Source organism: Zootoca vivipara, chromosome 8 (genome assembly GCF_965207765.1).
Source record: "Zootoca vivipara chromosome 8, rZooViv2.hap1.1, whole genome shotgun sequence".
NCBI lineage: Eukaryota > Metazoa > Chordata > Lepidosauria > Squamata > Lacertidae > Zootoca > Zootoca vivipara.
Window position 1 is genome coordinate 27,455,317 of NC_142591.1, and position 14,927 is coordinate 27,470,243.

General features: G+C 42.0%; 1 protein-coding gene across 27 annotated transcripts; it reads left to right on the top strand.

The window, feature by feature from the left end:
* The first annotated feature begins 109 nt into the window (after positions 1 to 109).
* Positions 110 to 11,354, top strand: LOC118089890 (tRNA selenocysteine 1-associated protein 1). Of its 27 annotated transcripts, none has more exons than XM_088675186.1 (11): positions 110 to 601; positions 1,659 to 1,830; positions 3,010 to 3,073; positions 3,287 to 3,417; positions 4,020 to 4,096; positions 4,189 to 4,313; positions 6,439 to 6,618; positions 7,524 to 7,643; positions 8,168 to 8,564; positions 9,144 to 9,186; positions 10,970 to 11,354. In XM_088675186.1, the coding sequence occupies exons 5-11, from the start codon at positions 4,067 to 4,069 to the stop codon at positions 11,104 to 11,106; spliced, it is 1,032 nt and encodes a 343-aa protein (XP_088531312.1). In that variant the 5' UTR covers positions 110 to 601; positions 1,659 to 1,830; positions 3,010 to 3,073; positions 3,287 to 3,417; positions 4,020 to 4,066; the 3' UTR covers positions 11,107 to 11,354. The 27 variants fall into 27 exon arrangements, with proteins under 27 accessions (XP_088531312.1, XP_088531318.1, XP_088531311.1 ...); XM_088675192.1 differs by having other exon boundaries at positions 4,192 to 4,313; XM_088675185.1 differs by having other exon boundaries at positions 110 to 187; positions 3,284 to 3,417.
* The last annotated feature ends 3,573 nt before the right edge of the window (positions 11,355 to 14,927 follow it).

Consider the following 14,927-nt stretch of genomic DNA (forward strand, 5'->3'; position numbering starts at 1 on the left):
ATCTCCTCGTATTGGGTGGCGTGTTGCGGGGGGCCGTAAAGAGCGACCGGAAGTAAAACAAACAGGCAGTCACCGTGGCAGCCTTGGGCGGAAGTCGTCGGAGAAGGAAGAAGGCGGGGCGGCGGCGGAAGGGAGCGTTGCGACATCCGAACTCCTCGTTATGGCGGCTCTCAGGAAGGCCGTAGACGTTAGTATGGGAGGTGCTGAGGGAGCGCGGGTGGCGAGCGGGTGCTTCTCGTTCCTTAACGGCTTCTCTCCAGCGCTTCTGGGGGTGGTTTTTAGGCTCCCCCGGCCCTTTTCGTGGAGTTTCTCCACCCCCGCCCCTGTGAGGGAGGCCTCGGCGCGTGCTGGAGACTCTTCCTCCCGCCCGCTCTCTCGTTGTCGGATTAGCCCCTTACAAGGCTGCGCAATCCTCCTGGGCGCGCTTAGTCTCGGCTGTGCCGCTTGCGACTGACACCTGAACCTTGGGGACTGGAGGATCGGGCTTTCTGCAAAGGCTCAGCCCAAGGCTTTCGTTTTCGACGTAGCCCAGTGGCACCGTTAAGCGTCGCTAGGTGGAACGTGGGACTTAAAATCCCCAACAGGCGGGTCGAACTGAAATGTAAAGCTCCCCCGTTTAAAACTTTTAAAAATCAAAGGAGACAGAGACGGATAGTCAGATATATTTTGCTAAACATACAGTTCTAGGCGAAATCAAGTTTTCAGTTGAAAAACGAAGGGCCTAGTAAGGTTGTTGTTTTTTCTAATCGCAGTACTGTATTAGACAGCCACATTTCTATTGGGAAACACAACTTTTTGCCACCCCCTTGCTTGAACGTCTGTTACAGAAAATTTGGGAACTACTTAATTCAGGATTTTTCAGATTTGAAAATTTAAAAGCATATTTTTTTCCGAAATTATTTTCTGTTTTAATATTTTGCCCAAACTACTAGGGTGCAATCAAAATCTGTTAAACTTTTTATGAGTGTTTTTCACCTTCCTCCATGTGCCCCCCCAATCTTGCTCTGAAATTAAACCCTGGAATTATGTTCCTGCAGCCTGTTGTGATGGCCACCAACCCGGATGCCTTTAAAAGAGGATTAGACAACTCATGGAGGATAAGGCTATCAATAGCAAGGAGCCAAATTAGCTTTGTTCTTTTTCTACTGTCAGGCAGTTCTTCAAATTGTTGTGCTCAGGTTTCCCATGAATATCTGATTGTTCTCTGTAAGAACAGAATGCTGAACTAAGTGATCATTTGGCATGATTCAACAGGGTTTTTATTTTCTTGTGAGAGGAAAGTGAAGTTCTGTTGCATTAACAGAAATTCATCTCACTGATGTGCAGATATAATGGGATGCAACACTTTGGGTTTCTTGCTTACCTATGGAATGTATTCTTCTAAAGATTTATGTAAATACATGCTACGAGCATGATCTTTGAGTGTAAGAATTCTGTGGTGTGCTTTGTGTTTCGAAAAGTATCATGGAAACAAGTTCAGATGATTTCACTGAGACTTACCCAGTTTAGTATACTCTCACAAAATATTTGTAATACCAGTACAAAATAGCAAAAAGGTTCCCAGTTCTCCCGTCAGTCAAAATAAGTCCTATTGCTATGAAACTGTTATCATGTGTCTCTAATTCTTCCTTTCTTCCTTTTCTTTCTTTGTATTGTAGTGAAAACATAGGTTGTTTAGCAATCTTGGAGGAAGAAAGTACCAAAAATAGTTGTGAATTCATAAGATACTTGGAACCCGAAATACATTGGATGACACCTTACTTTGCTTCTCCCCATCTTCTGCATCCAGAGTTATTTTTATGTGGCAGTTTGTGTAGTAGACACTGACTGGTAAGTTGAATAATCTTAAGTTGAAATTATTCAACTTGAATAACTAGTTGTAGAACATGTTATTTGCATGTTTTTAAAGATGCTATGTCTGTCAGCAATCTTGTAAGTAGAGCAAGATATTAGCTTCCTGAATGCATATTTTACATTACATTTTTGCATTGCTAATCTACAGATTGGATGTCCTCTTGTACCTTGGGAACAAAGTTACCATTACAGTTTGACATGCAATGAAGTACAGCCAATCTAATTTTGTCCTAATGTAGAAACTGCACATAAAGGGATAATTCATAACTATATTGGTATGGTTAATTTGGCAAACACAGCATTTTTAAAAAAATAAAAGTACACAGCATACCCTAAAAAGTTGGGCGTGTGTTTTTCTTTGATTTTCAGGTTGGGCGGAGACTATACCCATGTAGAGTTGGATTCATATTGAAGCAACAAGTTTGCATCTTAGGGATGCTCATAGCTGCCAAGTTTTCCCTATTCTCGCGAGGAAGCCTATTCAGCATAAGGGAATTTCCCTTAAAAAAAGGGAGAACTTGGCAGCTATGGGGATGCTTCTTAATTTGGTACTTCTGTTAGACACTCATGTGGGTTTGGTGGGTTTTCTCTAACTAGTATACTAGCTGTGTCCTCACCAGGAAAAGTCAAACTAGGCCTCATTCATGATTTTGTATTTTATTAATTGTAATTTTATTCTGAGTTTCCTTAAGTACACTTCAGTGTTGAAAGTTGGTAGAGAAATGATTAATTTCATAAAATTAATAAATCTTAAATGTTGTGGAAGACTACTCGTTTTTTAAAAAAGTATACTCTTCCATCAAATTGTTTTTCAATGTCAGGGCCATGATGTACAGAATCTAAACAAATTGGGTGATATTCTAACAGTGTCTATCTGCCAGCAAAAATTAGCTTCCACTCTCCAGTGTGACTTCTTCCTCTCCTCCTCCCTCTTCACATGTCTGGAAAATCTGTTCCAGAAGGTTGATGGACTTGGATTTGAATTTCACCTGTAACTACTATTCTGCTTGGTCACTTATATTCCTCAAGGAAGGAATCCCACCAAATCTAAGTGGTCAATAGGTTACATTTGCAGCAGTCCTGCAATTAAAGGCAGTTTATTTTTCATTTTAAAAAACTTACATATTTCTTTTCTTTTCTTTTTTTAAAAAACAGCACCCAGAAGAGCAACCGCAGCATATTTTTCTTCTGAAGATAGTTTTTAACAATGGCTAGCCAGGTAAGATCATTTTATGAGAATGACACATTCATAGCTCCTAAGGGGAAGACATTAGCCATGGTCAGAGCCATTGGCAAATGTCAAACTTAAGCAAGGATTTCTGGGGGAGGAGTGGCGGTGGTGGTGGGTTTTAGCCCTATGCTTTCCTCAGATGAATTTCTGACAGATTGTTCTCCCCTGCTGTGGAATCCTTAATCACGTCAACTGAAGCAGCTTGGGGGCAGAACAAGAAGCTTTGCTTTCTGCACTGTTGCACAGTGAGATCTTGTGGTGGGACTTTCCTATAACACACACTATTTAGGATGCCTGAACTGGTGCGCTAGAAGTGAAATGATACCATCCATGTAAGTAAACCTTAAATGAAAATGTTGAATCTCTATCCCGATGGTGAGGGATGGTGAGGGATATTGCCTTTGTTATCTGGTTGACTGCTGCCTCCTTCCCTTTTCCTTCCCAACCAGCCTCTGCTGGTTTCTTTCTCCTTTTTTTGGATGTGGCATTTTTTCCCCACTTGCATGTTGCTAGTGTAAAAACTTGAAGTGAGCTCCTTTGGCTGCACTTTAGATTCAGTCTACCCAAGACAGTTGCCCTGAGATAGTGGCCGATACCTGGCAGTGTTGATCAATATCTCAGAGAAGAGCCCAAGACCCCTTTTAGGTTAAAATAATAATTGGTGACCTGGCCCTGCATCTCATACACTGGACCTCTTTCTGCTGTAGCGTCTCTGGGCAAGTCTTGGAGAGATCTAAAGCAGGGTCCTGTTGTAAAAGCAAGTCTTAAATTTCATGCTTGGTCAGCCTCTAATGGTTAACTCTTTTTTTTAAATTAAGGAAACCGAGGGGAGTCAAAATGTTGGCGTGAAAAGCAGTTACTCCTATAGCCAGCTTGACCAAGTCAGGGGAATATGGCTTTTCATACAATCCTTTGGCTCTGTTATTTTTGCCAGGCATTTTCCCCAGAGGCTGCTTTCCCTCATGGGAGGCGGAGGGAGAGATGGGACCCCAGGCTTCTGTCAAGGGAAAGGTGAATATGGGGAAATCACCAAGGTGGTGATCGGGAGAGGGAGGGAGGCATTTAATTGAGATGAAATACTGTATAACTGTTTTTCATTCTAGCAGGATACAGTGGGAAAGGCCAAAAAAGAAAGCCTGCCTCTGTGGTGGAGATCCCCCCACAAAAAACGGAAGAAAAAGAGTAAAGCAAGAGCAGGAAGACCAGATTTTACTAGTATTCCAAGCAGGTGAAGAAACCTTGAAACTGACAAGAAAAAAAGCCGGCTCTTGTCCATATAATAGTATTTAAATCAAATAGCACAAAATTAACAAAAAAACAACTCATTAGGCTGTTCTGAAAAATAATAATTTGTAAAGTTAAATAAAGAAATAAGCCAGTTTTAATGGAGCTGTTTATTTAGTAGCTTTCAAAGGCCCAGTGGATATGAACTTGTAATTAAAGTGAAACAAGTTAAAAGGCTTCAGGCAACGGTTCCAAGACTATCGGGAGAATTCTGTGTTCAGCATGAAAGCTGATACATCTGATGGTAGACATCCAGAATATACACAAGTATTGTACCCTCTTGGTTTGTTCCCTGCTTCTCAAAAGGTTTTCTGATTATGCTTTCTCAGTGTCATTTATCTGCTTTATCTTTTGTACCATGTTTACCTTTTGATGCTTAAGGTTTTGCCATGTACTGTATTCATCTTGGAGGGCACATGTTGAATAAAATCACAACAGCCATCTCAATGGCTAGAAAGGCAGTAAACATACCTTGGCACTACAAAGTATTAATAGCATTACACTTTGGATATACATTTGAAGCCCACCTCACCACAGGATATTGACAAGCCCCATTCATTTCCACAAATTCAGTTTTATTTTTAATGAAGTCAGAGGACAAGAGAGAATCTGGTCTGTAATTGGAGCCAAACTACATTATTATAATGTTGTCCACAGTTAGTTAGTTAAATACTTACAACTCGTCAGGATAACCATCTATAAAGCTACTTGAAGGTTCTTTCATACTTAGCTTTTGACTAATATATGTAGGTACGATATATGTAAAGTGTATTGGCATTCTCTGATAAATGTTGGGAAAAGGGCTACACAATTTTTAAAAGAATATCTATGCCCCACTTGCTCAAAGCAACTTATGCTGAATATTACAGCATTTTGGGGAGTTTGCTTAATCTGATCCATGCTTGCTAATGTTAATGATATTTCCGTCATGTTCATTCTCCCTATTTCTTGCTTCAGTTTAACCATTATAAAATGGGAATATAAATGTAGAGTTTAGGATTAGAGTTCTAGAGCTAGAAGAAGCAGAATCATAGGTCCAACTTTTTGCTGCTTATGCAAGATTTCCTAGATATCAGCCCTCTCTACATATTACCCAGATAGTGCTGTGCCGCTAACAGAGAACATGAAAGGCACTTGCAGAGCAGAAGGCTCCAAATGATTCAAGCCACAGCTATGGGAGAAGGCAACAGTAATAACAAAATAGATAGAATTAATAACTAGTTCGAGCTGCAGAAAAACTTCCTTAATTTTAGTTCTTTTCTGCATCCACTGAATATGTGCCTCTGCTTGGCCGTTGAATCACATTCTTTTGTATGCTTGATGGTCTCTTGATGGCAATGAGGTAAGAGTGAAGAAAATAAAGGGCTGGATTTAATTACTCCTGGTAATTAAAGTGCAAGGACTCCCATTAGTGCATCATGGCTGCTCCCCCATGCTTTCCCTAAATCCTCTTTGGGGGGTCTGGAGAACCCCCAGAGCAGCACATGGCAGGAGGATAGTGTAGCTTGCCCAACAAAACACATATAAATGCTTGTGCTGACAGAACATTCTCTTTGGTGCTAGAGTGAATTCCACCCAAAATTTGACTATTTTCTCTCATGGACGCTAGCAGGGTTGCTTTAGACTAAGAGCTTTGAGAACTGCTATCTTGAATCCGTAAGCAGAGCAGGCTAATAACAACCCACAAGCTGCTTAAAAGTACTGCTTAACTTTATTTTGGAGGAGGCAATTGACCTCTTTCATGGATTTAATAGTATAGTAAATATTTTTCACTTGGGTGGTTTGGAAAGGTGGTTTGTGTTGTGGTAGCAGCCTCTCGGACAGTTTGGTCTGAAGCAGAGTTTCAGAAAAGTGGTTTGAGGATTGTTGCTCAGACATGATCAAGATTATTGCTTCTGTGCATGGTGCCCGTGAATGCACCATGGGCAAGGACAAACAAGTATTGGCTGGATCAATCCTAGGTAGGTATTTGAGTGGCATACACTCTGGAAAGTAACCTAGTGGATACAGGGCCCTGAGGCATTTACTGCAAGACTACTAATTGCATTTTTTCTTTAAATTTCTTGCAGGCCAGAATTTCCAAGGCAAGAATTTGTTAGGCCAGAACAATTTACAAGGCCTGAATTTGCAATATTTGTAGGAGAGTTAACTCCCGAGGTGGATGATTTCTTGCTCTATGACTACTTTTTCAAAAGGTATCCATCTTCTGTAGACTGCAAAGTGGCCACAGATCTGCTGGGATATTCCAGGTAACTTATTACAGAACAAAAAGCATTGGTGGTAAGAAACTATGTACAACTGAGGTGCTTAAAAGCTTTTCGTAGTGAGCTCTGCACATCAAGAAATAAATGTGCAATCTCCAATGAGAAGAGAGAAGATAGACTAATGGTGTTCAGTCTTCTCATAGTGTGAACTTGCTATCTCAATGGAAAAGTAGCATGTTTGGGAGGGAATGTCAGAGCTGCAGTGCTTAGTGACTGCTTACACTTACATATAGCGGTCTGCTGTAGTTTGAGAAACCTGATATGATCCTGATTTAATATGTCATAGCTCTATATGATCATGTAACAAATTAGTGTAGACTTTCTTGAACTATTTATGAAGTTGCATATTTTAAGTGCACCTGTTGCATTTAATAAGGAAAGGAAGATAACATTAATCAAAGTCAAGTGTAAGGAGAATGGTAAGATGTCTCCAGTTTACAGGTGGCAAAGAGAAGTAGTCTGCAGCTAACATTTTTTGGAATGGAATTTATTTGACCATTGGAAATCTAAGAGTCCACCAATGATGCAGTAACAAAAAATTTGGGTGTCATTTCATGACCAGTGACTTGCTTAGATAATATTGAACTTAGTAAGCATAAAGATCCTATGAAAAAACATTATTGTTGGAGGCGAAGTAATTTCAGTTTATGCTGGTGTTAGAGTTTGATAAAATTTGAAATAAATAGTATTCTGATTTATTTCATCAAACCCTAACACCCTAACAAATCATTCTGAAAAAGATGTACATTCCGGGGTGGGGGGATATCCCAGAAATGTGGTGAGAACACCCAGGGAAAGAAATGGTCAACTCGATAAGTTGCAGCACTAAATTGCTGAATTGAATATTAATAGAATGAACATGTACTAAAATGTGTATTAAAACTATTTAGGGGTTATGGCTTTGTCCGATTTTCTGAAGAAGGTGATATGATGAGAGCATTGCAAGATTGTCAGAATGCACCTGGTCTAGGTGGAAAACGAATCCGATTGACTTTAGGAATTTCTAAAAGGTAACTCATGAAATTTCCCAATCTCTTACAAACACACCATTTGTATATGATTACTCTGGAGCCTAGGGTTATTTTTGTTTTGTTCTTGCATAATTGTAAACACCTGTGCTTTTCTTTCGAATAATCAACATAATTATTACCACATAAACAGCCAGGCCATGATTCTGCTTTCTTCCTCTCCTCCTCCTCCTCCTCCTCCTCTTTCAGGGTTTCCACTTGCACAATAGGACTTTCCCCCCTTTTTCTCCCTCTGTGTACTCCATGCACCTTCCCCAAATCTGTTCCAGTGAGTTGGAGGAACCCCAGTACAAATTGGGGGCATAGGGATTTAGCAGGGAGAGAATCTTCCGTTGCGCTAGGAAAAATCCTTGAACAGATGGAAGGAAAGACCTAGCACTATAATTCCACCCTGTATTCAGGTTAACTTTTTCTAGGGAATTTAGTTTTTGCTAGACTTTCCGTGGTGCGATTGGTTTTATTTCATGCTTTAGATAACTTGTACTTTTTTTTTGCTTTGTGTTTAGATTGAAAGCAGAATTTCAGCGGTACCAGCCCTATAGTTATAATGATTATTATCAAGACTATCAAAACTACTACCGCCAGTGTAATTATGATAGAAATGAACGCTTTGATCGCTATGAACGTGCTGACCGTTTTGAACGAGGTAACCGTTTTGGGGACCGTTTTCCTGAACGTTACCCTGAACAGTTTGGGGACCGTTGTCCTGAACGTTATGCTGAGCGCTTTGGTTCCCGTTTTGCCGACCGCTACGGTGACTACCCTGAATATGGAGAATATAATGCTGAATATGGAGATTATAATGCCGAATATAACGACTACAACTACAGCTATGCATCTTATGAAAGGATGCAACCAACCGGAAATATGGGACAGCAAACTATGAATCCAGCCATATTTCAGGTATCCACTTGAGCATACTTACAACTGAAGTTTTTTTTTATGAAGTCATAGGTAGAAATAATGACTATATACCTTAAATATGGCTGTTGGGTGCTTTTTAATAATGCAATAATTGTAAACCTGTGCTGTTTTAAAACACAGACAGTGAGGGCTGGCTGAACTAGGTCCAGGCTTTAAGCATTTTTGTAACCAATCATATAGAGGTTTACTCTGAAGTACTGTCCAGTTCAGTGTCCCAAGCCAAATAGGATTATAGCTAAATTCATGGATCATGTTTCTGCTTGATTCATTTCTTTAACTGATTGTCGTTATTTAACATGAGTAAGATTCAGACAAGCCCAACCCTTGGAGTTTGTCTATCATTATACTGAAATGCAATAAACTCAAAATATAGCTCAGCTCAGTTGCATTAAATCACTAACTTTATGTGACTTTAAAGTAAAAAAGGGGAGTGGAGGAAGAAGCTGAGGATCAGGTTACAATGTTTATAGCAATTGTGCTTTAAGTTTCTTCTTATTTCAAAAATAGCAGATAGATATTTTTTCTTAAGAGAAATGATTCATGTTTTTCCTCCCCCAGGAGACCTCTACTATGGTTATGAATGATGATCTAATAACAGAAGGTAATTGTGATATTATTAGTACATGCAAATGGACTTTGATGCTTATCTTAGTTAGGCAAGATCCAACATTGCGTCAGCAGTTGCAATGGAATTCTTCTTCCTTATCTCCCTCTGCAGCCCCTGTACCCCAAGTCTGCTCCAGAGGGTCCCTCAATCCTCAAGCAGATTTTGGGGGTATGCAAGGGGGTGGGGAGGAAGGGTAAGTTTCACTGCAAGTGGAAATAACAATTGGATGTTGCCCCCCCCCTTTTTTCATTGGACAAAATGTACTGGTCTCCAAAGAAAATCTCTGAAATGTTGTTTTACAGCAGGGATGGGAAACGTCCATGGATCAAAGTGGTCCTTTAGGCCAGGGGTTGGCAAACTACTGCCTGGGGGCTGAATGTGGCCCCCCAGGCTCGTAAATCCGGCCCGTGGACCCTGCCAACACTGGCACGGCTTCAGATTGGCTGCAGGAAGCTCCTGCAGCCAATCCAAAGCTGTGGACGGTTCTGGGCAGGCAGCGACGCTGGCGCAGCTTCGGATTGGCGGCAGGAAGTTCCTGCAGCCAATCCAACGCGTTGCTGCCTGCACACTGAGGTAAACCCGGCGTGGCCATGGACGGAGAGGCCGGTGGGTGGTGGGTCTGGGCATCAGAAAAGGCTCGTTGTGGGCCTTCAGCTGGAGCTTGGTGCGTCTGCTGGCTTGGCACGTGGCTCAGCGCTGCTGCTCGGCAGCCGTGCTGGAGCACGAGCTGCCCAGCACTCTGCATGCACGGCCTGCATAGCGCCCTGGCCTCGGATGACGGGCCACAGCACATGGCGCACACCGCCTGGGAGCTCTGCAGGGACGGGCCAATGGAGTGGCTGCTGCTCATCAACAATGCTGGTGAGTGGGTGGCACCGAGATGCGCTCCTGAGAGCATTCCTCCTCCAGGTCCGGAGGCAGCTGTGGGACCGGCTTGCAGGGTATTTATATTTTTCAAAATATAGTCCGGCCCCCCACAAGGTCTGAGGGACAGTGGACCGCTCCCCTGATGAAAAAGTTTGCTGACCCCTGCTTTAGGCCCTTGGCCTTGGGAACATTCCCAGGCTGTGTACTGTCCTTGAGTGTTTTTTGCCTGGTTGTAATGTGTTCAAGAACTGTGGTGATGTCTCTTGCTTATCTGGACACAGGGTGGAGAGATGTATAATGGGCATGGGAAACTCTGGCTTTTGCATAGCTGGAAAGTAGCGAACTGTAGTTTCATATTTGTTGCTCCATCGCCATTGTTTGCCTTTTGCCGCGCTAACATTATTTAGTCCCAGGGAGGTTTTCCTTGAGGGAATGCAGCCCTCAGATTGAAACAGATTCCCCACTCCAGCCTGATAAACACAATCCTTTGCATTAATGCTTTGAAATAAGTTTAACAGAACTTGCTCCAGGTAAGTTTGTATAGCACTGCAGCCAAGCTTTGTTGGAAATTTACTGAATATGAGCATCATAAAAATAAGAGTGCATTCAGTGTAGAATTTTGTTCTGTGTTCTGCGTTTATCCCTGTTATGAGATAACATAACACAAATTACACAAAAGTCATTAATAAGTAGAGAATCTAAAAATTAAACTCTTTAAAAATCATTTTATGCATAAAAATCATTCTTTTCATTTTGATAAGAATGCATTCTGTACTTTAAGCTGTTTTGTAAAAAAAATTCACAACAGACGAAAATGGACAGAGAACACTGTTTTCCAAAGTTTGTTTTCCTGTATAGTAGCTGTTTTACTTGATTCCTTGCTCACTGATGTTTTGTTTTGCTTAAACAGATCCACAGCTCAACGTAGACGTTCACAGAATGAACAGAGAATTTATGGTGAGAAGTGAAGAACTCTTTGACACACTTATGAGCTGTCATTGGCAACCTCTGGATACGGTCACCTCTGAGATCCCTACTGCTTTCTAAAAGTGTCTTATGTTAACACCATAGCATGACTATTATGACCAAGGTGCTAAATTGACATTTCTTCAACATTACTTTGGATCCTAAGTTTTTAAGCACGGTATTGGATTTTGTTTTGCTATGCTTTGATGGCCTTTGTCATTTTAGTTCATCACCCAGTATCTTGAAATCATGTAAATATTCTGGAAATGTAAAGAGTTCGTCTAAAGATAGACTTGCTTATGTAAATAATAAAACTTTGTTTCTGCAAACATGTCAGTTGGAACCTGTCATTTTTACTTTACTAAGTTTGTGATCTAGTTTCCAAAATGTAGGGTTGAGGCTTCTGTGGGTGTGGTCCTTTCACCTGGCTGGTCAAGACTAGTGACAGTGCTGAACTAGATGGACCTTAAGTCTTTGATTTGTTTTGTTGCTGTTGTGTAGTTTGCATGAGCTTTCCTAATGATGTAAGCAAATGCATTACTTGATGAGTAAGAACAAAGGGCAGTCTAGTCCCATACTGCCTCCGGGGTGGCTGGCCAGATTCTAGGGCAAAATTTACAAACAGGTCCTGATGGAGATAACTGTTGCCCGTTAGTCCACATACTAACCAGAGTTGGGCTGCCTTTTCAACATGAAAATCCCATTGGCTAGCTGATACCGTTTTAAATGAACCTTCGTGATTTCACCATTCATTCAAGAGTAAGCAGTTGTGTCTTTGTGGAAGTGAATCTGCCAGTAAAGATCAAAAGCAAAGGGATGAAAAAATATTCACATTGCAGGCCTATACCAACCTTGAGAGTAAGACTACTTTATTCTTATTGTGAGAAGATGAGATTTGAGTGGAGCAGTTTCCCTTGTTCCTCTGCAAAAATACAAAGTGATTGTTCCTGAGGCATACAGATCAATTTGTCTTGGGGATTGTGCTCATTATACGAAGCACCTCCCCCCCAAAAAAGTGTGCAAATACCACATATTGAAGCAGGCTGGAATTTATTTTTTCTTTTTAAGTGCTTCAGAGGGATAATGAATACTTTATAATAAGGGTTGAGGAAGATGTGGCCCCGGCCAGAATAGCTGGTGAGTCTAATAGCTGGAGGAACATAGGTTCCCCATTCAAGATCTAAATTATTCTTGGCTTCATACAACTCTTCCATACAACTCTTACAAGACCTCTGACTTTTGTGATGTGAGGGAGATGATTGAATTTAATTAACTGGTAGGCATTATGCTAATAGGTGTCCATATTGTTACTTGCCTGTGTATAATGTTAATGTGTAGTTGTTGACTTAGAAAAATCTGCTTTGCTGTATATCCTTAGTTAAGGTGTATAATGAGAGTTCTTTCTGCTCAATGTTATGGTTGAAATTGCTTACAGTGGAAATTGACAAGCCATAAACATGCAGAGGATTGGGCTACATACATGTTTCAGTGCAATCCTATGCATCTTATGTTCCCTTATGGTTTACTTCCAGCAACGATCAATAACCAATCCTAACTCGTTAGTTTTGCCACAAGTTTCCCTTAATAATTAAGGGAATTATTATGTTATTGTTAAGTTTCCCTTAATAATAAAAGCAGAGTTATCTTAATCCTTTTCCAGTGGGACAGCTCTTCTGTGGAGCACAGCTCTGCAGTGACATGGATTTAAAGGACTGAATCTATTCAAAATCAATACTTGAGAGCATTTCAGGTACTAAATGGTAAACCAGCCTCCCTGTTACAAACTGAAGCTAATTTGTCAAAGCTGACATTTAACATACCGGTACTAGTTTATTGGATCCAGTTGTCCTATGGAGAGAGAAACTTTCCAAATTAGCATTGTTGAGTAATTCAGATAGTGGCTGGGTTAAATCAGCCCATCATTTGATAGCTGCAATAGATTCTCCTCTTAATTTTTGCTAACACAAGGAGAAAAGAGCTTTAGATTGGGTGAGGCAATGTATTTTGGTTTAGATTTCCATGAACGGATGACAGAAAATACACAAACCCCTCTCCTTCTAAGCATACAATGTTATCTTAAGTTGCAAACCACTACAGTACTGTATCCTAATTGAATGTTGTGTCTCCAACCAGAAGCACTTAGAACCGTTCTGTGAGCACACCCCTCTAGGACAACTAGTTCTAGAACTGATTGTTAGGAACTCCATCCCACCCAGCATATATAACAAAACTTGCATATCCAAATGTCAGAGAGCAATTACCTTTGCAAGAATTAACGAATTTCTTTCTGCTGTTACTGTATATTAGGATGGTTCAGAGGGATTCCTTTATAGGAGTGCTGGTATCTGAACAGCCAGGTGTGGAAAGTACATAGATTGAAGAGGATAGGATATACTGGTCTTTCTGCTGACAAACCTAAACCCACAGGATCATAATTGATTTAGCTAGCTGCTTAGGAGCAACTATCAAATAAAAAGGAATGAGCCAAATCTCAGTGGTTGACTGCTAGCCACAATTTAGAACAATGAAACAGCAGAGAACAAAAGCAACAGGATTACTAACTGCAGTACAAATTTTAAACGATAGCATTTCACTTATTTTATTAGTGCTGTTTTAAGTGTCAAAGGTAGAATGTGCTGTTTTGATTTGTTTCATGTGCAGTGATTATTTTTTGTATATGGTAATTCAGATGGCCTTTAACTAAATAACGATTTGGTATATTCATGTTCCAGTGGTAGAACATATTTGCTTAGGTTCACAGAGCCTTTAACAATTCTGCTAATAAGTGTACCAAGTTTTTAAATTCTTTAGTGTGTTATAATCCAATCCACATGAAACACTTTTACTGTCTAACCAGGAAGATAAATAATGGGTTTTCTAGAAGCCAGTGGAGATTATGTTTGCCTGCGTTAAAGCTGTCTTGCTTTTCACCTACAGCAAAGTTGGAGGTTAAACATATTTGCCAATTTGAGAGCTTTATGCCAGGCTACAAAAGCCCTTGCTGAACTCTCCCTCCGCAGTCAGTGGAGTTTAAATGTGCTCCTGCTGAATCGTCCTCTTGGTTTTGACCTACTCGGGGCGCAAAGCAATAACCACAAAGGTGTCCAGTCTGAAATCGAAAACCGCCGGGGGTGGGTCAAACAGGCCCAACCGCCCTTCCAAGGTTAGGTTTCCCCACCAAGCGCAGCGGTAAGAAATGGCCGTATCCTCCGGCCCTGTAAGGGTTAAAAAAGGCGCCTTGGAAATCATTTTCATTCTAGAATAGCGAGTTCCGGCCTTCGCTGCGGCATATATCGCGAGATTCTGTGGCGCGTCAATGCGTCAGACCGGCAACCACCCCGAGAGAGGGCGGAGTGTGTCCATGCTCTCTGCGCAGCCTCGGCTTTCCGAAACTACATTTCCCGTGGACGCTCATGGGCCGTCGGCTGGCGACTGGAATAAGGCAGGATGGCGGGTCGCGCGGTTTGGTGACGCCAAGCCGTCCGGGCGGGTGTCCTCTGGTTGGTCGGGAGGAAAGGAAGGAGGGAGAGAATCTCGGGCGGGCCAGACGGTGACGGTGTTGGTGGAGGGGGGGGAGAGAGAGGGTAGGAAAGGGAGGGGAAGTAGAGCGGCTAGGGACGGCCTCGGCGCGCGCGCGCACTAGCCAGGGAGTGAGAGAGGCATCCTGTGAGGGCGCGAGGCAGGCCGCGCGGCGCGGGGTATCGCCATAGAGACAGTGACAGCACAGAACGGGATTGGGGCCAGGGGTGGGGGCAAAGAGGAGCGTGAGGGAGGGAGGAAGCGTGAGGGGGGATAGAAAGCGCGCGCGCGGGCGCGCGCACAGGGGGTGGCCGGGCTAGGCCGGGCCTCTCTGTTTGCGCCGTGCGTGCGTGCGTGCGTGCGGGTTGTGGGTGGGTGGGAGG